This window comes from Oncorhynchus kisutch, linkage group LG12 (genome assembly GCF_002021735.2).
Source record: "Oncorhynchus kisutch isolate 150728-3 linkage group LG12, Okis_V2, whole genome shotgun sequence".
In the NCBI taxonomy this organism is placed as follows: domain Eukaryota; kingdom Metazoa; phylum Chordata; class Actinopteri; order Salmoniformes; family Salmonidae; genus Oncorhynchus; species Oncorhynchus kisutch.
Genome location: NC_034185.2, coordinates 24,024,033 through 24,050,570, shown reverse-complemented (window position 1 = coordinate 24,050,570; position 26,538 = coordinate 24,024,033). Strand labels below are relative to the sequence as shown.

Here is a 26,538-nt window from a genome sequence, read left to right as displayed (position 1 = left end):
TATTTATTTTACCTTTATTTAACCAGGTAGGCAAGTTGAGAACAAGTTCTCATTTACAATTGCGACCTGGCCAAGATAAAGCAAAGCAGTTCGACAGATACAACGACACAGAGCTACACATGGAGTAAAACAAACATACAGTCAATAATACAGTATAAACAAGTCTATATACAATGTGAGCAAATGAGGTGAGAAGGGAGGTAAAGGCAAAAAAGGCCATGGTGGCAAAGTAAATACAATATAGCAAGTAAAACACTGGAATGGTAGTTTTGCAATGGAAGAATGTGCAAAGTAGAAATAAAAATAATGGGGTGCAAAGGAGCAAAATAAATAAATAAATAGAAATTAAATACAGTTGGGAAAGAGGTAGTTGTTTGGGCTAAATTATAGGTGGGCTATGTACAGGTGCAGTAATCTGTGAGCTGCTCTGACAGTTGGTGCTTAAAGCTAGTGAGGGAGATAAGTGTTTCCAGTTTCAGAGATTATTGTAGTTCGTTCCAGTCATTGGCAGCAGAGAACTGGAAGGAGAGGCAGCCAAAGAAAGAATTGGTTTTGGGGGTGACTAGAGAGATATACCTGCTGGAGCGTGTGCTACAGGTGGGAGATGCTATGGTGACCAGCGAGCTGAGATAAGGGGGGACTTTACCTAGCAGTGTCTTGTAGATGACATGGAGCCAGTGGGTTTGGCGACGAGTATGAAGCGAGGGCCAGCCAACGAGAGTGTACAGGTCGCAAAGGTGGGTAGTATATGGGGCTTTGGTGACAAAACGGATTGCACTGTGATAGACTGCATCCAATTTGTTGAGTAGGGTATTGGAGGCTATTTTGTAAATGACATCGCCAAAGTCGAGGATTGGTAGGATGGTCAGTTTTACAAGGGTATGTTTGGCAGCATGAGTGAAGGATGCTTTGTTGCGAAATAGGAAGCCAATTCTAGATTTAACTTTGGATTGGAGATGTTTGATATGGGTCTGGAAGGAGAGTTTACAGTCTAACCAGACACCTAAGTATTTGTAGTTGTCCACGTATTCTAAGTCAGAGCCGTCCAGAGTAGTGATGTTGGACAGGCGGGTAGGTGCAGGTAGCGATCGGTTGAAGAGCATGCATTTAGTTTTACTTGTATTTACTTGGCATTGAAGCTTGCCTGGAGGGTTGTTAACACAGTGTCCAAAGAAGGGCCGGAAGTATACAGAATGGTGTCGTCTGCGTAGAGGTGGATCAGAGACTCACCAGCAGCAAGAGCGACCTCATATTATATGGGCTTGCCATAACAAAGGAGTTGAATACTTATTGACTCAAGACATTTCATCTTTTCATTTGTATAAACTTCTAGAAACATAATTCTACTTTGATATTATGGGGTATTGTGGGTATTATGGGCTAGTGAGACATCTCAATTTAATCCATTTTACATTCAGGCTGTAACACAACAATATGTGGAATAAGTCTATGGGTGTGAATACTTTCTGAAGGCACTCTACTGTATATCCACACATTCTCTATCATGGTTTTACTCCATTTTCATTAGGTTGCTGTTGTGATTCAGCAAAACAATCTAAAGGCACCTCAATAATAGGACCCAGAAGTAATCAAAAAGTTTGAGTTGCATTTTGTCTTATCAACAGGCTTGTTACTATTTCATTTGACTATTTCAAGGTTCATTTTTCTGGTGTTTATTCTTCAGAACAAAGGTTGTTTCTCACACAAGGGCATCTGTGAATGTTTTTGTGCTCTGTAAGTAATTAATGGCTAGGTACAAGGTGAGCTGCGCTATGTACATAAACCAATTACACAAAGGGTTATTTGTCTGTGTATGTTTCAAAGCATTTCATTTATTTTGTTTTCAGTATGGTATATAGGGTAATTATCTATGTTTTAATTACTGTTCATAACAATACATGTGATATTGTGGTGATTTATGTTGTGTGTTTATGGACATTGTGGGTATGTTTGGCAATACAGATGTAGGATTGTAATTTGATCACCCTGTTGCAGGATAACTTTTCTGCAATGCAGGAAATGTAAAAGTTGTGTATTTGAGGTTTAAAAAGGCTTCTGAAGTTTGTAATTTCCACTGACATTTCAGACTTGATTTTCCCCTACAAAAAATGTATCAACCCCTACAGAAATGTATATTAATTATAATCCACATAATAATTCACATTTCTTGTTGATGCATGATTATTTTCCTGCTGTAGCAAACTGGTTCAAATGAAGATCCTACATTTGTAGTAAAAGCTTCATTGTAAGGTTTATAAGGATTTATACAAAGGGTGGGTCTAATTCTGAATGCTGATTGATTAAAACCACATTCCAGCTGGTGTCTATTCCACAAATTACCACCAGCTAAATCTATGACGTTGAAATGCCTATTTACTCTGTTCCATCTGACTGCACAATCCACTGTCTCATCAGCCCAGCCAAGCAATTTAGAAACGTGATCTCTACTATAATAAACATCTGGACATTATCTCACATTTCTTTTAGACTAACATTTAGTTTTCAACAGCAGATATTTGTATAAACCTTGCTGTCTGTCTCGCCGACATTTGCAACATTGTTTCAATATTCAAATTCGATCTCCAGCTGTCCCATAGTAATGAATGTGTCGGGTTGAGACAGACAGGCAGACAGCGTTTCTCAGCCAGTCTAAATTATGAATCAGCTGTCATCATATTTATGGATAGAGTCTCATTAGCTCATTGTTATGGATGTATCCAAATAAATGTCACTATAAAACAGCTTAAACAAATGCAAATGCAGATACTTTGCTGTTTTTCTGGCTGCATTTTTTTGACGTGACTGTAAGTTAGCTGTAGTTTGTCAGCTAGCAAGCAAGGGATAAGAACGTTGCCAGCCAGTATGGCAATGGAACATTTAGAACAAACAACTGGGTCGTGTCCATAGATACAGAACAAAAATATTGTCACATCGCTAGCAACCGAACCGATAGAACGAACAACAAACCTCCTTGGTTAGCAACCCTAGATTTGTGTCGGGACTATATCTTGTGGAAGGATGAAATAGTATGAATAAATTCATAAAATTCAGTTTTTAATGAAAATATGTCAATCATTATTTTTTCGCTGGGCCTCGACTTCATCTCGGGCCTAACAACACCTGTGCCAATTTATCCTCCAAACACCAGCTTCTTAGGGCATAATCACTTAAACAACACGCCAATAATTGTTTAGTACTACTGTTCACATTTGTGAATCAACATTTGTTTCTAACGCATTTTCAAAGCTTTTGTGCCACATTCAAAGTATGAAACGGTTGCACAATGCGAGGCATCAACCTCGATACAAATTGTGATGTCACCTCTTTTCCAGAAGTCTTTGTAAATGTCCTGTGAATTGGTAGTATAATACCTTAGCTGGCAAGAGCAATCCAAGCTAATAGTAATTTTTCTTCTCTCTCAGAATGTCTGTTTTCCTGTGACTGCATTGAGCAGGTTTTTTCCGATTGTTTTGAACGATTGTGAGAAAGTATATCGGGAAAAGACGTGAGCCTCGAGCACAAAAGTTGGTACCCCTACCATGCTGTGTAGACCTTCATTGTGACATTTTAGTGTTCACTTGAATGTGTGGTTTATAGTCATCTGAATATGGAGCAGTGTGTCTCACCTGCAGGGCTTTAGTTTTGCACATTGTGTTGGTGCTTGGACTGCCAGACAGCTCTCTAGTAATTTAATGTAACTGCCTTCCCTCTCCAATAAGCACCGGAGAGCATCCCTGCTTTCAGTTTTTTGGCCTGGGGCTTTTTTACCTTTTCTTAAAGGGAAGGTTTCTTGGTTATATTTGATCTCACAGATGCCAAGGTCAGGTGTGGCTCTGTGTAAATCTACATATCTCTGTTTACAAGAGTTGTACAATGTCCTTCTTGTTTAGTGGCTCAACCATTTCCTGTAGATTTCCAATCTCAACATCAATCTATTCAATTCTGCTATCTATGTTTTACACATAACTCAGTGAGTAGAATAATTCCTTACGTGGATTATACTGTATTTAGCTGTTCGTTGCTGTATTTTTTTGTCATTACTGTAGATCAGGGCTCTCAACCAATGTTCCTGGAGAGCTACCCTCCTGTAGGTTTTCCCTCCAACCCCAGTTGTAGCTAACCTGATTCATCTTTCAACCAGCTAATTGTTAGAATCAGATGTGCTAGATTAGGGTTGGAGGTAGCTCTCCAAGGGCAGTGTTGGAAAGCCCTGCTGTAGATTGATATGATAGTGTAAGAATATGTCGAAGATAAATACACAACACAGAGACAGAGGAGAGAGAATCACTGGATAGAACCACTGGAGAGAATCACTGAGAGAGCATCACTGATGACAGGGGAGAATGACCATCTACCTATTTTCCTCCCCCTGATTTGCTTTGGGGTTTGTGTTATTGAAGATTAACAATGGTATATTGGTATTAGTAGGAGTGTGTTTATCGTATACAGTAGCTAAGCTCCTAAGGTTCAACCTCAATGTAAATATGCAGTTTGAAAATGCACTTACAGTACGGAATATGATCCTGTGTTGGCTTGCTAACTCTCCTATGGGTCCGTCTTGTAATGTATGGAGCAGATGGATTATTGACGCCAGCTGATTGTTTCCATTGTGTTACAGCACCCCATCATGGCCCATCATTAATATCATTAATATTTCCAGTGGCTACCCATCGATTATTTGATTAATTTCTTCTGCATGTCTTCTTTCCCAGTAATCTCTTGGATTTATTCACCTGACATCTCCCAGTTTCCTCTGCACAGGAAAGGAGGTCGGCCTCAAATAATGATTAAATAATTAGATTTAAAAAATGTGGGCTTTAAACAGGATTAGAGATGAGTAGAGCGAGAGCAATGAGGACAAGATGAGAGGGTCAAAGAATAAATAAAGGAAGATATCCCTCACACTTTTTTCCTTTTCTTCCTCTGTCTCTGAGCGTCTAATTCAGGTCCATATCAGATGTGTCATTTGAAATGGGAAAATGGGTACTGAGTAAAGACTAGCTCACAAAAGAAGTACTTCAGAAACAGTGGCGGTCGGTGCCGTTTAAGATTCTATTACAGCATATTGGATTACTGTCATTCATATTCCATTCACTCAGCTCAATGTAACATTGATAGGTTTAGGCTCCTACATGATACTAAAATTTGCACTAGACCATCATGGGGTTGCTCCAACCTAGCCTACAAATGAAAGTTTATCATGTGCACAGGTCGAGAGATAAATTGGAGTAATCAAGGTGCCAGACAGTGACACATTCAATGCTGCTTTGCACACTCTTGCTGCATCTAGCTGATCTAGGGTGTAATCATTAGTTCAAACGGAACGTTTTGAAAGTAAAACGAGTTTCTATTGGACAAATTCAAATCAAATCAAACTTTATTTATATTCCATTTCAGACATGGAATGTTCTTCACAGGGAAAAAAACGAGGAAAAAACTGTGAAAATAAATTATTTGAAATAGTTACTACACAACAAAAATAAGAGGATATAAACAAGAATGACAAACTGAACAACCAAAATGCACCCTGAGGAGAAGCATAGCTAAAAAGGTGTTTTAAGATCTCTTTTAAATGTGTTTCGGTCCCCCTCAGGTTCTCTGGCAGGCTATTCCAGTGTCTGGGAGCATAATAACTAAAGGCTGTTTCTTCATGCCTCTTGGTCCTAGGCTTTGGGATAGTTAAAAGGCCAGTGCCAGAGGACCTGAGGGACCTACTGGATATATAACTTAAAAGCATGTCTGACATGTATTGGGGTGCACAATTGTGGATTGATTTAAATAATATAATAATCTTAAAATGTATTCTAAAGCTCACGGGCAGCCATTAAAACTGGTGTAATGTGTGCTCTGTCTGGTCTTTGTCAGTACCCGTGCTGCAGCATTCTGTATGTTTTGCAGTTGACCAATGGCTTTCTTGGGTAGACCAGACAGGAGAGCATTACAGTGTCAAAGCTGCTTGTAATAAAAGCATGGATGAGTCTCTCTGTATCAGCCTGAGAGAGAAACAGCAGCACCTTGGCAATGTTCCTCAGGTAGTAAAAAGCTATTTCCTAATGTATGATTCTAAATTGGGTTCAGAATCTAAAATAACACCTAGGTTTTTACCTGGTCTTTTATCTTTATTGCCTATGAATTTAAATGTGCAGCCAGATTCTCTCTCTGTGCTTTGGCTCCAACAATAAGTACCTCGGTCTTGACATGATTTAGCTGGAAGAAGTTGTGAGCCATCCAAGTATTTAAATCACTAATACATTATAATCATTTATCCGTGGAGCTAAAATACTGTGGATCGTCTACGTAGCAGTGAAAATCAATGCTGTGCTTTCTGATAACGCTGCCAAGGGGTAACATACAGTGCATTCTGAAAGTATTCTGACTCCTTTACTTTTTACACATTTTGTTACGTTACAGCCTTATTCTAAAATGGATCAAAAATATAATTGTTCCTTGTCAATCTACACACAATATCCCATAATGACAAAGCAAAAACATTTTTTGTTTTATTTACAAATGTATAAAAAATAAAAAAAAACAGATACCTTTCTATGACCCTTTGCTATGAGACCCGAAATTGAGCTCAGGTGCATCCTGTTTCCATTGATCATCCTTGAGATGTTTCCACAACTTGATTGGAGTCCACCTGTGGAAAATGTATTTGATTAGACATGATTTGGAAAGGCACACACCTGTCTATATAAGGTCCCACAGTTGACAGTGCTTGTCAGAGCAAAAACCAAGCCAAGGAATTGTCCGTAGAGCTCCAAGACAAGATTGGGTCGAGGCACAGATCTGGGGAAGAGTACCAAAAAATTTCTGCAGCATTGAAGGTCCCCGAGAACACAGAGGAATCCATCATTCTCAAATGGAAGAAGTTTGGAACCACCAAGACTCTTCCTAGAGCTGGCCTTTTCCTATAGCGGGAGAAGGGCCTTGGTCAGGGAGGTGACCAAGAACCCGGTGGTCCCTGACAGCGCTCCAGAGTTCCTCTGTGGAGATGGGAGAATCTTCATGAAGGACACCTCTCTCTGCAGCACTCCAACAATCAGGCCTGGTCTGATGAAACCAAGATTGAAGTCTTTGGCCTAAATGCAGAGTGTCACGTCTGGAGGAAACCTGGTACCATGCCTACGGTGAAGCATGGTGGTGGAGGCACAATGCTGTGGCGATGTTTTTCAGCAGCAGGGACTGGGAGACTAGTCAGGATAGAGGGAAAGATGAACGGAGCAAAGTACAGAGAGATCCTTGATGAAAACCTGCTCAGGACCTCAGACTGGGGTGAAAGTTCACCTTCCAACAGGGCAATGGCCATAGGCACACAGTCAAGACTACACAGGAGTGGCTTCGGGACAAGTCTCTGAATGTCCTTGCGTGGACTTATGTAAATGTGATATTTATTTAGCAAAAATGTCTAAAAACCTGTTTTTGCTTTGGCATTATGGGGTAGATTGATGTGGAGAATAAAAAATATATATTTTAGAATAAGGCGGTGGAAAGGGTCTGAATACTTTCCGAATGCACTGTATATAAGCTGTACTGGACCCAAAATCAAACATTTTGGAAAGCCACATGTGATTTCTCTGAGTTATGTTCACCAAGGGTGACAAACTCTCGACCGGTTAAATAGGTCCTAATCCAATTTAGAATTGGACCAGAGAGGCCAAACCACCTCTCCAGTCTCTCCAGAAGGACATCATCGCCAATAGTGTCGAGTGCAGCACAAGGACAGAGAGCTGTTTGGCATCTGTGTTGGCTCTAAGATCATTTACCACTGTAACTAAGGCTGTCTCTGTGCTGTGGTGGGCACGAAAACCAGATTGGAATTTTTCTAAAATACAGTTGGCACATATAAAATAATTTAGCTGTTTGAAAACCAATTTCTCCAGAATTTTGCTTAATAATGGTATGCTGAAAATTTGCCCGAAAATGGCTAAGAGCTGAAGGGGTTTCACCATAGCACTTTTTAGTGCAGTGGGGAAAGTGCTATCAAGTTAGAAATTGCCTTGTTATATATGCCAAGTTGCTCTTTCAGAATGTCATAATGGACCTGTAACTTTGACTTTCTCCACTTCCACTCTGCCTTTCTGCAATTTCTCTTTAATTAATTAGTTTCCTCACTTATCCAAGGGGCTCTCTGTTTGGATGCAGCCTTTTTCAACTTTACTGGAGCTATGGAATCAATGGTGGTCCTTAATTTGCTATTAAAGTTATCAACTAAATCATCACAAGAGGGAGGCAGAATAGGTGATGGAGTATTGTTTATACTCTAAATAAAACCACGTAGGTCCATCCCCGTTTTGTTCCATTGCTTTCTTTTAGGAAAGGTTTTACAAATGAATCGGTGGAATGAATACACCCCTGATCACCCGCACGCACACACAATACATTTTCACAAACAGCATCACTTTGCTTGTTCTATCATTTATTCTCGCATCTACACATGCTCTTCCTCTCACATTTTCCCTTTGCTTGTGGACTTCAGTGCACAACACAACAGCTGTCTGTGATCAGGCGAAAAAACCTCTCCATGCCAAACCTTCGTACAATAACCGCTAACCCCTACACACGGCCTACATTGTTGTCACCATATTAGCTAACGTCATATTCAACATAGCTACTAGAACTAGCGCGTTAGTAAACCCACAATCCAATCCATCTGTACAGTGTACAGGAAGCTGTTTAGCAGTTACACTGGCGGGCCATGGTGGCAATAAATTAATAAAACCAAAAGCTTACCTTGACTTGGAAGAGTTTGTTGGATAACCTTAGCCAGCTAGCTAACATAAATAGTATTCCTCTCTGTTTGAGTCAGGTTGTTGAGTAGGCTAAAATACAACTAAATATATCTCTCTCTCGATCGCTAAGTGAAAGCAATTACAGCTCTTTCTCTCTCTTCTCCTTAATTTATTAAGGAATTAATTTGTTCAAAACTGTCTCTCTCTCTTTGTCAAATACTCATCACATTTTATGCACTTTAGCGCTAGCTAGCAGTAGCTTATGCTTTCAGTACTAGATTCATTCTCTGATCCTCTGACAACATGTCAGTACATGCTGCAAGAGCTCTGATAGGTTGGAGGACGTCCTCCGGAAGTTGTCATAATTACTGTGTAAGTCTATGGAAAGGGGGTGGGAACCATGAGCCTCCTAGGTTTTAAATTGACATCAATATACCCAGAGGAGGATGGAGAATAGCTGTCCTGCGGCTACACCATGGTGCTTTCCTAGAGTGCTGTTGAGGCTACTGTAGACCTTCATTGCAAAACAATGAATCAGTTATTTGGTGACGTGAATATATGTAGTATACATTTTGCCAAAAAGTATCACTTTTTTAATGATTCACAATTTTTTTTCCACTGAAATTCACTGAGTTGGAAGGTCCTCCCCTTCCTCCTCCGAGGAGCCTCCACTGTTCAGAAAGTGAAAAGAAATATGTCATGATGTTATCGTTGTGTATTCAGAAGCTACACAGGTTTGAGTGTACTTATTATCTAGATATTTGTTCTCAGCATTTTGTTATTTAAATAATGTAACATTACTTATATTTTAATATGCGGAATTAATGTCTTCAGAATTCTCCTCTCTCCTGATCTGAACTACCAAAGTGACACCAGTATGTTTGAGGATGAATGACTCTTCATAAAGATAGATGGCTGGTTTCTCTGGTTGACATTGTTGGGATTAATAGGGATGGGAGTGAGTACTTGAGTACTCGAATGGATGTAAAATCTCGATCTTTAATCAGACTCGAGATAAACTTTTTTTTCATACTGTTAAACTATTTGGTGGAATGTGCTTTGTGGCTGCCCGAACATGCAAGTCAAATGTTGTCCATTTGTTCATGTGTATTTGCACAATTAAAAAGAAACCAAGCCAAGCATCATTTTCCCCTCCGTGTCTTACTGACTCAATTGCGCTGTGACCACTCCCTCTATACACGCATACTCAGTGCGCTGCATAAAATTCTCCCATTAGACCTACAGAAATAAGGCCTGTACATTTTTTTATAAATAATCTAAGTGATGGGATACACAAGCTACATACCTTGTCAAATGACGACAGTTTTTATCACAGAGCTTTTTATCACAGAGCTTTGAACACCTGGATTGTACTATATTTGCCTTTTTTTTATTCAAGCTCTGTCAAGTTAGTTGTTGATTTTTTTCTAGACAGCCATTTTCAAGTCTTACCATAGATTTTCAAGGAGATTTAAGTCAAAACTGTAATTAGGCCACTCAGGAACATTCAATGTCATCTTTGTTAGCAACTCCAGTGTAGAGTTGGCCTTGTGATTTAGGTTATTGTCCTGCTGAAAGATGAATTCATCTCCCAGTGTCTGTTGGAAAGCAGACTGAACCAAGTTTTCCTATAGGATTTTGCCTGTGCTTATTTTTATCCTAAAAAACTTCCTCGTCCTTGCCGGTACCCATAACATGATGGAGCCACCACCAAGCTTGAAAAATAATGTGGTTCTCTGTGATGTGCCTCTACACCTGCATTGCTTGCTGTTTGGGGTTTTAGGCTGGTTTTCTGTACAGCACACTGAGATATCAGCTGATCTAAGAAGGGATATATAAATACATTTGATTTTATGATGTGTTGGATTTGCCCCAAACATAACGCTTTGTATTCAGGACAAAAAGTTTATTTGCCAATTAAACATTTTACTAATCTGTGCCTTGGAAAACCTCCCTGGTCTTTGTGGTTAAATCTGTGCTTGAAATTAATTACTCGATCGAGGGACCTTCCAGATAATTGTGTGTGTGTGTGTGGTACAGAGAGGGGGTAGTCATTAAAAAAATCATGTTAACTACTATTATTGAACACTGAATGAGTCCAAGCTATTTATTATGTGATTTGTTACTCCTGAACTTGACCAAGAAATGTTTGCTTTTTATTTCATTTGTTTTAAAAGATCCACTTTGACATTATGGAGTATTGTGTATAGGAGGGAGGGGGAGAGAGAGATCTGCTAATATGTTCTCTATTCACACTGCACAGATTGTTAGTTTGGTTTCACAGACACTGCTGAAGTCAGATTTCGTAATTATTCAGTACAGTTTAAATACAAGTGTGATGCTTGTATCTTCGAAGTGTCTGCCACTCATTTATTTCTTTACTGCTGCTGTCCCGGTGTAATTGGATTTAGCCATTTGCAGGGACTATCAACTTGACAGTGCTTATTGATCCCCCACTGGATTGTATTTGACATGTGAAGGTGAGATCTCAAACTACAGTAAAGGTCGAAGCCTAATTTATTTAAACCATATAATCCCATAATTTGGGCCGGCACAATTACCATATACCCGTGTATCGGACGGTTAAGGATGAAGACCATCATGAAAATAAAATAACTGTAGAATGAACAGCTGACTGAAGATGCGACGGCCGGGCATTCATGCTGTTGAGTCAATTTCTGAGGCAACATGGACTCAACAACGTGATGAAACTTTATTGGTCGTTGCTGGAAAAAGCAAGGTGGTTAGTAGCAAACGAGCACACACAGAAAGGTCCAAGCAAAGTGCAGCAGCAGCACTCATAGAAATAACATTTATAGAACTGGCTTGGAACCTCTAACCCTGGCAATTTGACTGGTAAACTCATGGGTACACTCACAATGGCTGCCTGGTATTGTGATGCACAAATTTTCATGGTAATGTAGAATGTTTGTTCAAATTATGTTAGCTGATGTGGCTCATGCAATGGAATGTTGAATCTACAAATCACAGCACATCTTGATGGGTACACTTCCTGCTTTGCTCCTATGTGTACAGTCGCAATGGCTACCAGTCCACCCATTATGCCATGGTCAGTGCTATCCGGAATTCTTGGGACATCCCCACCCTAACCTTAAAGGGATACTTCAGGATTTTGGCAATGAGGCCCTTTATCTACTTCCCCAAAGTCAGATGAACTTGTGGATACCATTTTGGGGTGTGTTCATAAATTCACTCTTGTGCGCTCAGAGTGTGCTCACAGTGCGCTCAGAGTGCGCTCTGGGTGTTTGTCCATTCATCAATTCAGAGCGTTCCGCTCTCGGAATATTCAGCACGCATACTGGACACTCTGCTCACAACGGCAGTCAAGCACCCAAGCTAACTGACTATAGTTGGCTAGCTTGTTTGCTAATTCCAAACACATGAGAGACACACTCTGATAATTTTACTCGCACTAGCAGAGCTGGTTTGTCACACCCTGACCATAGTTTGCTTTGTATGTTTCTATGTTTTGGTTGGTCAGGGTGTGATCTGAGTGGGCATTCTATGTTGGATGTCTTGTTTGTCTATTTCTATGTCTGGCCTGATATGGTTCTCAATCAGAGGCAGGTGTTAGTCATTGTCTCTGATTGGGAACCATATTTAGGTAGCCTGGGTTTCAATGTGTGTTGGTGGGTGATTGTTCCTGTCTCTGTGTTTTGCACCAGATGGGACTGTTTTAGGTTTTCTCACATTTGTTGTTTTTGTTAGTTATCTCATGTGTAGTGTCTTTATAAATTAAAGAACATGAATAACCACCAAGCTGCATTTTGGTCCGCCTCTACTTCACCTAAAGAAAACCGTTACATGGTTAGGCTGTTTTCATGTTATCCAGAGCGCTGGTAACTGTAACTGTGCTGCTGGCAGCAATTTAATTATGTATTTTTGCCAACCTTTATTGACCCTTACAAAGGATTGCAGTTTTGAAACTGAAGTAAAAGTGAAGTAACTGCAGTCGACTGTTGTATTTTGGACACTAAAATAACTGTAGGCTAGCCTTACTGTGTGAGCATATGGCCTCTGGCAACAGGTCTAAACCTTTATGGCACACAGGTGTGGACTAGCCAGGTAATTAAAGGGTCAGTACAGGCCAGCAGGGTTCAAGCCCCTCTCCATCTTGTCTACCTCGATCGCTACAGCCTTTGATTCTTATTTATAATGCATATCCTGAAGACTAAACACTACAACATTTGTTTGACAGCGGTGTTATTAGTCATTGTTTTGAAATGTCGGGACATTTTAGATTATCACTATTCAAATCGTCTATCTCTCAACCTGTGGCTGTAGCTTTCAGTTGAGTTAAAGCTGTCTGATTATTTGAACTATAGCATGAGTCCCCCTAAATGGCAATGGCCTGAGAGGCTGTGTGTGCACAGTTTTATGGTATGTTGAATCATGTTACCATGACTAATCATATTTTGTATTTAGTAAAGAGTATGCATTGGATTCTTGAACAGAAGTGTTTTAGCTCAGTGGTCAGTTTATTAGGTACACCAATCTAGTACCGGGTCGGACCCCCCTGTGCCTCCAGAACAGCCTGAATTCTCTAGGGCATGGAAACGTTGCTCAATTTGTAATCAAGTGACCTAACATGTGCCAGGAAAACATTCCCCACACCATTACATCACCGCCACCAGCCTGTACTGTTGACACCAGGCAGGATGAGGCCATGGACTTATGCCAAATCCTGACTCTGCTATCAGCATGATGCCCCAGGAACCGGGATACATCGGACCAGGCAACGTTTTTCCACTCTTCAATTGTCCAGTGTTGGCGATCGCGTGCCCACTGGAACCGCTTCCTCTTGTTTTCAGCTGATAGGAGTGGAACGTCTGCTGCAATATCCCATCTGTGACAAGGACTGACGAGTTGTGCATTTTAAAGATGCCATTCTGCACACCGCTGTTGTACTCTGCCATTATTTACCTGTTTGTGGCCTGCCTGATTCTTGCCATTCTCCTTCGACCTCTCGTCAACAAGTTTTTTCGCCCACAGGACTGGCGCTGGCTGGATGATTTTGGTTGGTCACACCATTCTCGGTAAACCCTAGACGATCATACCATGTTTAAAGTCGCTTAGATAACCTGTCTGCCTGCTTTATATAGCAAGCCAAGGCCACGTGACTCGCTGTCTGTAGGAGCGAACTATTTTCGTGAACGGGGTGGTGTATCTAATAAACTAGCCACTGAGTGTATGATAACCTTGCTGGCATGGCATTCAAACATCACAGTGCTGAGCACATGCCATGATCGACTGGAGTCCACCTTTTGAGATAGACTGTTGTTTTGTAATTGTCTGAGTTGAAGAATAATACGGCAGGATAACACGCTGCATGTTCTTTATGATTGAACCTCAACATTCTTGCCACATTACTGTATCCATTCTCTATATTGGCTGCTGTGCTTGACCTTGTGATCCAGTGTGAGGTGTCATAAAATGGTACCTTTTCAGTACACACACTGGTGGTTGGTCCCGAGGCTGTGGAGGCAGTTGATCCCCAGACAGATTAGGCTGTAATCAGAAGTCTCTGTGGACCAGGGCTCAAGCAGCACATCTGGGCTCTCCTCTCCTCAGGGTGTTTGAAGGATGGCTGGAGACAGAGACAGGGTTTCTAACAAAACATCACTGTGAGAGGGAGAAAACAGTCATTGATGTCATGTACAGTTGGAAGTCGGAGGTTTACCTACACCTTAGCCAAATACATTTAAACTCAATTCCTGACATTTAATACTAGTAAAAATTCCCTGTTTTAGGTCAGTTAGGAGCACCACTTTATTTTAAGAATGTGAAATGTCAGAATAATAGTAGAGAATATTTTATTTCAGCTTTTATTTCTTTCATCACATTCCCAGTGGGTCAGAAGTTTACATACACTCAATTCGATTTAGGTATCATTGCCTTTAAATTGTTTAACTTGGGTCAAACGTTTCGGGTAGCCTTCCACAAGCTTCCCACAATAAGTTGGGTGAATTTTATTCCTCCTGACAGAGCTGGTGGAACTGAGTCAGGTTTGTAGGCCTCCTTGCTCGCACATGCTTTTTCAATTATGCCCACAAATGTTCTATAGGATTGAGGTCAGGGCTTTGTGATGGCCACTCCAATACCTTGACTTTGTTGTCCTTAAGCCATTTTTCTTAACTTTGAAAGTATGCTTGGGGTCATTGTCCATTTGGAAGATCCATTTGCGACCAAGCTTTAACTTCCTGACTCATGTCTTGAGATGTTGCTTCAATATATCCACATAATTTTCCTCCCTCATAATGCCATCTATTTTGTGAATTGCAACAGCCCCTCTTGCAGCAAAGCACCCCCACAACATGATGCTGCCACCCCCGTGCTTCACGGTTGGGATGGTGTTCTTCGGCTTGCAAGCCTCCCCCTTTTTCCTCCAAACATAACAATGGTCATTTTGGCCAAACAGTTCTATTTTTGTTTCATCAGACCAGAGAACATTTCTCTAAATAGTACAATCTTTGTCCCCATGTGCAGTGGCAAACTGTAGTCTGGCTTTTTTATAGCGGTTTTGGAGCAGTGGTTTCTTCCTTGCTGAGCGGCCTTTCAGGTTATGTCAATATAGGACTTTACTGTGGATATAGATACTTTTGTACGTGTTTCCTCCAGCATCTTCACAAGGTCCTTTGCTGTTGTTCTGGGATTGATATGCACTTTTCGCACCAAAGTACATTCATCTCTAGGAGACAGAACGCGTCTCCTTCCTGAGCGATATGATGGCTGCGTGGTTCCATGGTGTTTATACTTGCGCACAATTGTTTGTACAGATGAACTGGTACCTTCAGATGTTTGTAAATGGCTCCCAAGGATGAACAAACTTGTGGAGGTCTACAATTTCTTTTCTGAGGTCTTGGCAGATTTCTTTTGATTTTCCCATGATGTCAAGCAAAGAGGCACTGAGTTTGAAGGTATGGCCTTGAAATACTTCCACAGGTACACCTCCAATTGACTCAATTTAGCCTATCAGAAGCTTCTAAAGCCACGACATCAAAGGCACAGTCAACTTAGTTTATGTAAACTTCTGACCCACTGGATTTGTGACACAGTGAGTTATAAGTGAAATAATCTGTAAACAAATGTTTGAAAAATGACTTGTCATACACAATGTAGATGTCCTAACCGACTTGCCAAAACTATAGTTTGTTAACAAGAAATTTGTGGAGCGGTTGAAAAACTAGTTTTAGTGATTCCAACGTAAGTGTATGTAAACTTCCGACTTCAACTGTACATACAGTTCTGTAAAATACTGCTATGTTTATATATGACAATTGCATTTCGTCACACTGGATGGAACATATTAATTTATAGTCTCATTACCAAAATAATCAAACACAGCCATGATTCTAGGTTAGCCAGTTGAACACAAATTTGGGAGACAGCCTGGTCTCTGAGAGTTGTCCATCTTGAAAATGCCCCTGTCTTGTTTAACAACAAAGAAAGTGTTATGTATGTTTCCATTCAAATGCCATAAATCATCCTTAGCCTCTCTTAAGAATTCGCTGCCTGATATTTTTCATACGATATGGGTTATGAGGATCATAGACAGCATTGGTTATAGATCGCGGGGCTTCATAGGCAGTGACAGGCCGGTGTGTTTTGTGATTGATTTATGTAGCTTAAAAGCTCTCCTGTTATTTCATATGATTTACTGTCAGATAAAACAGCTGCTCCTCATCCTTATTGGATGGGCCTTGGGATGAGATGCCGATTTGGAACAGGGCCATAAATTACCCCTCTCTCTATTGGCCTGCAGTGAGGGGAGAGTAGAAGGGTTGCTATAGGGATGGGATGAGGAATCCCGCGCTTGTATCACTGGGAAAGACAGAGGTGCTTTTGGAGATCAATCTCAAAAAGTCTCCCTTTGTAATACACTCGTTGTGTAACATTGATCATACTCTAGGCCAGAGTGGAGTAGAGGACCTTATTCTAGTCTAAAAGCTTTCTTTGTGTATAATGACATTCTTGAAACATGACAAGTGCTTGGAAGTTTGTCTAATTTCTCTGAAGAATGTGAAGGAGTTGGAGAATGTGTTTCTCATGTTCCCACATCTATTTCACCAACTAAAATATGTATTGGTTTGAGCTTATGTCTTTGTTTGTGATTGAGTGAGACAATTGACACAAGTTTTAATGCTGTATTTGTTGTTTGCATGTGTGTAATCTAAGGACACATTCACTTTAAACTACCCTCTGTCAGCTCATAGCCATCCTCTCTTTCTTCTATTCTTTTCCTCTCTGCTCTCTAATTTTTGTCAATTGGACCTCAAAGGAGTCCATCTTGACATTTTAGCGTGCCTGATGTCTCAATGAGTCTGACAAAGTCGATTTCTGTCTGTCTCCAGGTTCGACTACCAGGAGCTGCTTCATAACTCCAGCTTCTGCCTGGTGCCCCGCGGTCGCAGGCTTGGCTCCTTTCGCTTTCTCGAGGCCCTCCAGGTATGTGGTTTGAAGTTTCCCCAACAAAAAACCTGTCTCTCCAAGGCTCCTTGCGTCTCCAAGTGGTTCCCTTGGAAACGGGGGCTAGTCGTCGGCATGGCAGCCAGGGTTGGAGCCTGTGAGTTGTGCAGGCCCTGCAGTCTGCCAGGCCTGATGCTTGGGTTATTGGTATTGACAACCTGTCATCTTTTCAGAAACAGCTGCAGAAGAGTTCTGTAGATACAGAAGATTCCTATTTTTATCTCAACACCTCCCACTTTCATTAACACCTGATCTCCTCCTCTCAGGCATGTTTATTTGGACTGACAGTAGCGTCCCACTGAGCCTCTATAGAAGTATCTTAGAATTCTTTATTACTTAGAACTATCCCAGATGTACATCTGTCTGTATATCGACAGAGGAAGTTATTATGGACATTCTGAATCAATGTAGTGTGGTATCACATCCAGATACACTGAGGCCTGCATGGCTAAAAGTGAAGAAGTTTTACCTTTATTTAACTAGGCAAGTCAGTTAAGAACAAATTCTTATTTTCAATGACGGCCTAGGAACAGTGGGTTAACTGCCTGTTCAGGGGCAGAACGACAGATTTGTACCTTGTCAGCTCGGGGGTTTGAACTTGCAACCTTCCGGTTAGTCGAACGCTCTAACCACTAGGCTACCCTGCCGCCCCGAGTGAAGGAAGTAGCCTAGTAATTTCTACCCTACTCTGTACAAATCAAATCAATCAATCAAATGTATTTATAAAGCCCGTCTTACATCAGCTGATGTCACAAAGTGCTGTACAGAAACCCAGCCTAAAACCCCAAACAGCAAGCAATGCAGGTGTAGAAGCACAGTGGCTAGGAAAAACTCCCTAGAAAGGCCGAAACCTAGAGAGGAACCCGGCTATGAAGGGTGGCCAGTCCTCTTCTAGTTGTGCCAGGTGGAGATTATAACAGAACTTGACCAAGATGTTCAAATGTTCATAGATGACCAGCAGGGTCAAATAATAATAATCACAGTGATTGTTGAGGTTGCAACAGGTCAGCACCACAGGAGTAAATATCATTTGGCTTTTCATAGCTGATCATTCAGAGTATTTCTACTGCTCCTACTGTCTCTAGAGAGCTGAAAACAGCAGGGCTGGGACAGGTAGCATGTCCGATGAACAGGTCAGGGTTCCATAGCCACAGGTAGAACAGTTGAAACTGGAGCAGCAGCACGGCCAGGTGGACTGGGGACCGCAAGGAGTCATCAGGACAGGGAGTCCTGAGGCATGGTCCTAGGGCTCAGGTCCTATGAGAGAGAGAGAAAGAAAGAAAGAAAGAAAGAAAGAAAGAAAGAAAGAAAGAAAGAAAGAAAGAAAGAAAGAAAGAAAGAAAGAAAGAAAGAAAGAAAGAAAGAAAGAAAGAAAGAAAGAAAGAAAGAAAGAAAGAAAGAAAGAAAGAAAGAAAGAAAGAAAGAAAGAAAGAAAGAAAGAAAGAAAGAAAGAAAGAAAGAAAGAAAGAAAGAAAGAAAGAAAGAAAGAAAGAAAATACTTAAATTCACATAGGACACCGGATAAGACAGGAGAAATACTCCAGATATAACAGGCTGACTCTAGCCCCCCAACACATAAACTACTGCAGCATAAATACTGGAAGCTGAGACAAGAGGGGTCGGAAGACAGTCTGACGATACCCCTGGAAAGGGCCAAACAGCAGGAGATAACCCCACCCACTTTTCCAAAGCACAGCCCCCACACCACTAGAGGGATATCTTCAACCACCAACTTACCATCCTGAGACAAGGCCGAGTAAAGCCCACAAAGATCTCCGCCATGGCACATCCCAAGGGGGGACGCGAACCCAGACAGGAAGATCACATCAGTGACTCAACCCACTCAAGTGATGCACCCCTCCTAGGGACGGCATGGAAGAGCACCAGTAAACCAGTGACTTAACCCCTGTAATAGGGTTAGAGGCAGAGAATCCCAGTGGAGGGAGGGGAACCGGCCAGGCAGAGATAGCAAGGGCGGTTCTTTGCTCCAGTGCCTGTCCGTTCACCTTCACACTCCTGGGCCAGACTACACTCAATCATAGGACCTACTGAAGAGATGAGTCTTAAAGACTTAAAGGTTGAGACCGAGTCTGCGTCTCTCACATGGGTAGGCAGACCATTCCATAAAAATGTTGCTCTATAGGAGAAAGTCCTGTCTCCAGCTGTTTGCTTATAAATTCTAGGAACGGTAAGGAGGCCTGCATCTTCTGACCATAGCGTACGTGTAGGTATGTACGGCAGTACCAAATCAGAAAGATAGGTAGGAGCAAGCCCATGTAATGCTTTGTAGGTTAGCAATAAAACCTTGAAATCAGCCCCTGCCTTAACAGGAAGCCAGTGTAGAGGGTCTAGCACTGGAGAAATATGATACAATTTTTGTGTTCTAGTCAAGATTCTAGCAGCCGTGTTTAGCACTAACTGAAGTTTATTTAGTGCTTTATCCGGGTAAACAGAAAGTAGAGCATTGCAGTAGTCTAACCTAAAAGTGACAAAAAAGTGATCTGCATATAAGATAAACAGAGAGTAGCAGCAGTGTAAAAGAGGGGTTGGGGAGGCACACAATGCAAATAGTCCGGGTAACCATTTGGTTACCTGTTCAGGGGTCTTATGGCTTGGTGCCGACGTGGATAGCAATGTCCCTATACTCTCTACACTCGCCAGTTTTAGCTTTAGCCAACACCATTTCAGATTAGCCTTAACATCGGAAGCTCTCCCCTGGTAAACAGTTTATGATCGCTGGATGATTCGTTTTAAATCTAATACTGCGGGTAATGAAGTCGCCAAAGACTAGGGTTTTCAATTTGTCATAGCTAATGGTGGGAGGCTTCGGCGTCTCAGAACCCATAACGGGAGGAGTAGAGACCAGAAAAGGCTCCGCCTCTGACTCCGACTCGCTGCTTAATGGGGAGAACCGGTTGAAAGTTTCTGTCGACTGAATGACACCGGTTGAGCATTCCTACAGCATTTCCTTCCAGAAGCCATGAGAAGGTTGTCCGACTGCGGGGACTGTGCAGGGGGATTTATACTACTATCTGCACTTACTGGTGGCACAGACGCTGTTTCATCCTTTCCTACACTGAAATTACCCTTGCCTAACGATTGCGTCTGAAGCTGGACTTGCTGCACAGCTACCCTCGCCGTAAGGTAATCGTTCTCCTGTATATTATGAGTACTGCTATTGCAATTAGAAGGCATCATGTTAATGTTACTACTTAGCTTCGGCTGGTGGAGGTCCAAACGAACCACATCCAGATAAAGCGTCTAGAGTGAAAAAGTTGAATGAAAAAATTTGAGCGAGGGAACAACTAAAAATATAAATGTAATTAAAAAGTAAAAACCGTAAAGTTGGCAGGTAGCAAAGTAAGGTTAGCAACAAAACGCACAGCAGCACGTAAACATGTCTATAAGTTGTGTCAAATCAAACTTTATTTGCACATGCGCAAGTGTAGACCTTACTGTGAAATGCTTACTTACAAACCCTTAACTCTTCTTGAACTGCACTGTTGGTTCAGAAAATATTGACCAAATAAACTAAAGTAAAAAATATAAATAAATAATAAAAGTAACACGATAACGAGGCTATATACACGGGGTACCGGTACCGAGTCAGTGTGTGGGGGTACAGGTTAGTTGAAGTAATTTGTACATGTAGGTAGGGGTGAAGTGACTATGCATAGATAATAAACAGCGAGTAGCAGCAGTGTACAAAACAAATGTGTGTGGGGGGGGGTCAATGTTATAGTCCGGTGGCCATTTGATTAATTGTTCAGCAGTTTTTGGGGTAGAAGCTGTTAAGGAGCGTTTTGATCCTAGACTTGGCGCTCTGGTACCGCTTGCCGTGCGGTAATAGAGAAAACAGTATTTCACTTAGGTGACTGGAGTCTCTGACAATATGATATGCGTTCCTCTGACACTGCCTATTATATAGGTCCTGGATGGCAGGAAGCTTGGCCCCAGTTAAGTACTGGGCTGTACGCACTACCCTCTGTAGCGCCTTACAGACAGATGCCGAGCAGTTGCCATACCAGGTGGTGATACAACTGGTCAGGAAGCTCTGAATGGTGCAGTTGTAGAACTTTTTGAGGATCTCAGGACCCATGCAAAATCTTTTCAGTCTCCTGAGGGGGAAAATGTTTTGTCGTGCCCTCTTCACGACTGTCTTGGTGTGTTTGGACCATAATAGATCATTGGTCATGTGGACACCAAGGAACTTGAAACTCTTGACCCACTCTACTACAGCCCCGGGCCTGTTCGGCCTGCCTTTTCCTGTAGTCCACAATCAGTTCCTTTGTCTTGCTCACATTGAGGGAGAAGTTGTCCTGGCCCCACACTGCCAGTTCACACTGCCACCTCCCTATAGGCTGTCTCATTGTTGTCGGTGATCAGGCCTGCCACTGTTGTGTCATCAGCAAACTTAATGATAGTGTTTGAATCGTGTTTGGCCAAGCAGTCGTGAGTGAACAGGGAGTACAGGAGGGGACTAAGTACACACCCCTGAGGGGTCCCAGTGTTGAGGATCAGCGTGGCAGACATGTTGTTGCCTAACCTTACAACCTGGGGGCGGCCCGTCAGGAAGTCCAGGATCCAGTTGCAGAGGGAGTGTTTAGTCCCAGGGTCCTTAGCTTAGTGATGAGCTTCGTGGGCACTATGGTGTTGAATGCTGAGCTGTAGTCAATAAACAGCATTCTCAGTTTGGTGTTCTTTTTGTCCTGGTCGGAAAGGGCAGTGTGGAGTGCGATTGAGATTGCGTCATCTGTGGATCTGTTGGGGCGGAATGCGAGTGTGTCTAGGGTGTCTGGGAGGATGCTGTTGATGTTAGCCATGACCAGCCTTTCAAAGCACTCCATGGCTACCGATGTGAGTGCTACGGGGTGGTAATCATTTAGGCAGGTTACCTTTGTTCCTTGGGCACAGGAACTATGGTGGTCTGCTTGTAGGTATTACAGACTCAGTCAGGGAGAGGATGAAAATGTCAGTGAAGACACTTGCCAGTTGGTCAGTGGATTCTTTGAGTACACGTCCTGGTAATCCATCTGGCCCAGTGGCTTTGTGAATGTTGACCTGTTTAAAGGTCTTGCTCACATTTGCTACCGAGAGCATTATCACACAGTCATCCAGAACAGCTGGTGCTCTTATGCATACTTCTGGGTTTCTCTTTGTTGTCCATAATAGTTTTCAAGCCCTGCCACATCCGACGAGCGTCAGAGCCAGTGTAGTAGGATTCAATCTTAATCCAGTATTGACGCTTAGTTTGTTTGATGGTTCGTCTGAGGGCAAAGCAATATTTCTTATAAGCGTAAGGATTAGTGTCCCGCTCCTTGAAAGCCGCAGCTCTACCTTTAGCTCGATGCAGGTGTTGCCTGTAATCCATGGCTTCTGGTTGGGATATGTACGTACGGTCACTGTGGGGACAATGTTGTCGATACACTTATTGATGAAGCCGATGACTGAGGTGGTATACTCCTCAATGCCATTGGATGAATCCCGGAACTAGCAAAACAGTCCAGTAGCGTAGCATCTGCATTATCTGACCACTTCCGTATTGAGCGAGTCACTGGTACTTCCTGCTTTAGTTTTTGCTTGTAAGCAGGAATCAGGAGGATCGAATTATGGTCAGATTTGCGAGCTTTGTATGCATCTCTGTGTGTGGAGTAAAGGTGGTCTAGAGTTTTTTCTCCTCTGGTTGCACATGTGACATGCTGTTGAAAATTTGGTAAAACTGATTTGTTTGCCTGCATTGAAGTCCCTGTCCACTAGGAGCACTGCTTCTGGATGAGCATTTTCTTGTTTGCTTATGGCCTTATAGAGTTGGTTGAGTGCGGTCTTAGTGCCAGCATCGATCTGTGGTGGTAAATAGAAAGCTAAGAATAATATAGATGAGAACTCTCTTGGTAGGTAGTGTAGTCTACAGCTTATCATATGGTACTCTCAGGCAAGCAATACCTCAAGACTTCTTTAATATTAGACATTGCACACCAGCTGTTATTGACAAAAAGACACACACAAGCTGCTTCCAGTTCGTGGTGAGTAATCACTGTTCTGATATCCAGAAGTTATTTTTCGGGTCATAAGAGACGGTAGCAGCAATATTATGGACAAAATAAGTAAAACAATAAGTAACAAACAACTAACAACACAGCACAATTGGTCAGGAGCATGTAAAACGTCATCCATCCTCTTCGGCGCCATCTTACAATCTTACAGGGGGTCAGTGCAGCAGTTAGGCAGACACTGTAGCTAACAATTCAAATGTGTGAATAATCATCTCACAAAGTACCGACTGAAAGCTAGCTGGAATTACGGTCCCCAAATGGAGTGTTCTTTGCTGCCTTTTAAGTGTGAGGCAGTTCCATTCCGCACCCAGATTTCAGAGGGGACACTTTGAAAAAGGAACATCAAAAAGCTTTTAGACATGACACAGATTGAGCTTTGATATTGTGAGGCAGCCCTCTCCCATTTGTCCTCTTTATCCATCAGTGAGGCTCAAACAAGGGCTGTTATGCAGATGGATGGAAGGATAAGACTGGGGCTGGTGTGGCAGCAGGCAATGATTTGTTTCCCTACAACAGCAGAGGGGAGGGAGGAGAAGGAAAGGAGAAGAGGGGAGAGGAAAGAAGGGGAGGAGAGGAAAGAAGTGGGAGATGAGAAGGAAAGGCAAGGAGTGTGATGATGCCACGACACTGAGCCAGGCCATGCAAATCACTAAAGAGCAGTAGGGATTTAAACAGACAGACAGGCCACCACCAATCCTGGACTTGGCATTTCTCACAAAGCCCCTATAAGCCCCAAATGAGTCAACTTTTAATGATGGAGATCCAAGTCTCCCTTGAAATGTAAACATGAATTCATGGTGCTGTACAGTTCAGTATGCTGCCTTGGTTTTTATTATTTTAGTCTGCATGTATGATTGATGACTACAAGACACATCAAATTAGATCCCTCTAAATGCAGTGCCACTGTACAGGAAATTAAAAGGGATTCTGATGAAGTTGGCAGTGTTAATTTATCCGTAAGTGCTAATGCACATAGTTAAACAAATGTTATTCTCCCTAAAAATGGTTGCCACTTTGGTTTTCTCACCTCTGAGCATCCATTAAAAGTAAATCCTTTGCAAACTTACCTTGATAGAGAATTTGATCCCCGGAAAAGCCTGGCTTTAAGTTTGTGATAAACAGGTTTGTGTTGCTATGGTGTTTCTTTTAATGGAATTGTGTTAACAGGTTTAAGGAGCAGTGTTGTAGTGCTGCAAGAGTGTGGGGGAGAGGCGCTCCCTCACTTTTTCAGTTTGATAATACACAAAGCTGGTAAAACTACTTCTGGAAAATGTATTCTGATAAATTCTAAATAAATAATATTACATTTCTTCCCTGTCTTCCTGGGGGGCTCCCGAGTGGCGGTCTAAGGCACTGCCGCATCTCAGTGCTAGAGGCGGCACTTCAAATCCAGGCTGTAACACAAAAAAATGTAAATAAGAAATCACAACCGGTGGTGATTGGGAGTCCAATAGGGCAGCGCACAATTTGCCCAGCGTCGTCCGGATTTGGCAGGTGTAGGTCGTCATTCTAAAGAATATTTGTTATTAACTGACTTGCCTAGTTAAATAAAGGTTAAATAAAAATATATATATTTCTGGCTGTGGCGATAATGATTAACTGTAGGCTACGTGTGTGCACTGCGAAGGTCCATCAGATGCTTGACCACTTTGGCAAACGTTTATAAAGATTCACCAGCTGTTTCTATCCAGTCTTATAAACAAAATGAGAAGCCACATGTTCACAGCCACAAACTTTAAAGGCTTGTCCGCAGCGAACCAGGCTGCAGGGCACACACCTGATATGTCAGGCAAACATCCTGGAGAGAGAGCTGGCCAGAGCCTCCCCCTCCGGGATTCAAGCAAGAAGACATTTGCATCCTGTGCCAACGCTCTCCCTCCTGTGTGCCTCCACCATCAATGGCTTTAGGGACTTCCATTTCTCTACTACTTGAGCTCCTGCTCAAAATTATTGTGGAGCTCCTGCACCTATATATAAACAGTACCGGCACCCAAAATGAGTACTGGAACCTATTTTAGTCCAAGTCAAGCACTGTACCTCGGCGGCGTGTTAGAGGGGGTTCAGCCACATGAACCTTATCATCACACCAACGAGATCTAGGATCCAAATTAACACTGTGTCTGTCTTGATGTTCATAAAACTCCACCGACCCCCTCTTGCGGAGTGGAATCCAGAACCAAATGTGACCACTTGGTAACGGCGACACCGTTCTGCGGAGGAAATCCAAACCATAGTAGCCACAGCAAAGCCCATGGAGCCTGACCCTCTGGAAGTTGTAGTATCCCTCCTTGGGATATTTTGACTATTGGCTATTGGTTGAGACGCAAAGCCTGTTCTAGCTTGGGATGGCAGGGTGGGCAATTGGAAATATGAATTAGGCCAAGTTGCAGGTAATAATGCATTAAGATTATATTAGTTTATTGAGGTGCATGGTTACACATCAAAAGCTTGATTTTATTTTATGTTTTAAAACAAATGTTCTGCAATTCTACGTAGTAATGATTTATGTTCACTACTTTGTCAATTGATTTGAATTAATGTTCAATCTCTGCAAATAAATGATATGAATTGATATTTCACCTCAGTTTTCTTTTTATTCTGTAATAGGGTATAAGCTACACAATACAGTGTAATGCCTACTCACAATTAAAGCTCTCCCTGCAAACAGTACAGGGATATTAAGCTATATGTATTTGTATTTACATTAGGCTATAGCCTTCAAATAGCTATACCACGTAGTCGTAGCCTATTAGGCTATACTATAAATGAATATTGTTTGTTCCTGAACTGGCCGAATTGCAGAGCTATCCTTCAGCACCACAAGTTGGTTAAACTTTTTTAACATCATTGCACGATCCTGGCGCTGTCCTTTCAGCAGCACGAATGGCCCTCCAATCACTTAAAATAACACTCAAGATGCATATTCACACTATAAATGCATATTTCCATAAAACTGATTGCGGTCAATCAAATTAATGATGATCACCGGTAAAACGTGAATAATTATCATTCACGATTGACTGTGATGGCCTATTTTGAAATTAGGTATGCTTAACTTGGTAATTGAGGGTATTAAAAATAAATATTGAGACAATATGTGTGGGTATAGGCTAGAGGTTGACCGATTATGATTATTGGAGGACCAATAATCGGTATAATTGGTATTATATATATATTTGTAATAATGACAATTACAACAATACTGAATGAACATTGAACACTTTTATTTGAACTTAGTATAGTACATAAATCAAATCTATTTAGTC

At 41.8% G+C, this 26,538-nt stretch overlaps 1 protein-coding gene across 1 annotated transcript in view; it reads left to right on the top strand.

Annotated features, from left to right (window-relative positions):
* The window catches only part of LOC109901372 (exostosin-1-like), a 293,610-nt gene that overhangs the window by 216,789 nt on the left and 50,283 nt on the right, over positions 1-26,538 (top strand). The window contains exon 3 of the mRNA XM_031837173.1: positions 17,105-17,198. Within this exon, the coding sequence (XP_031693033.1) occupies positions 17,105-17,198 (94 nt within the window). The remainder of the gene's footprint in view (positions 1-17,104; positions 17,199-26,538) is intronic.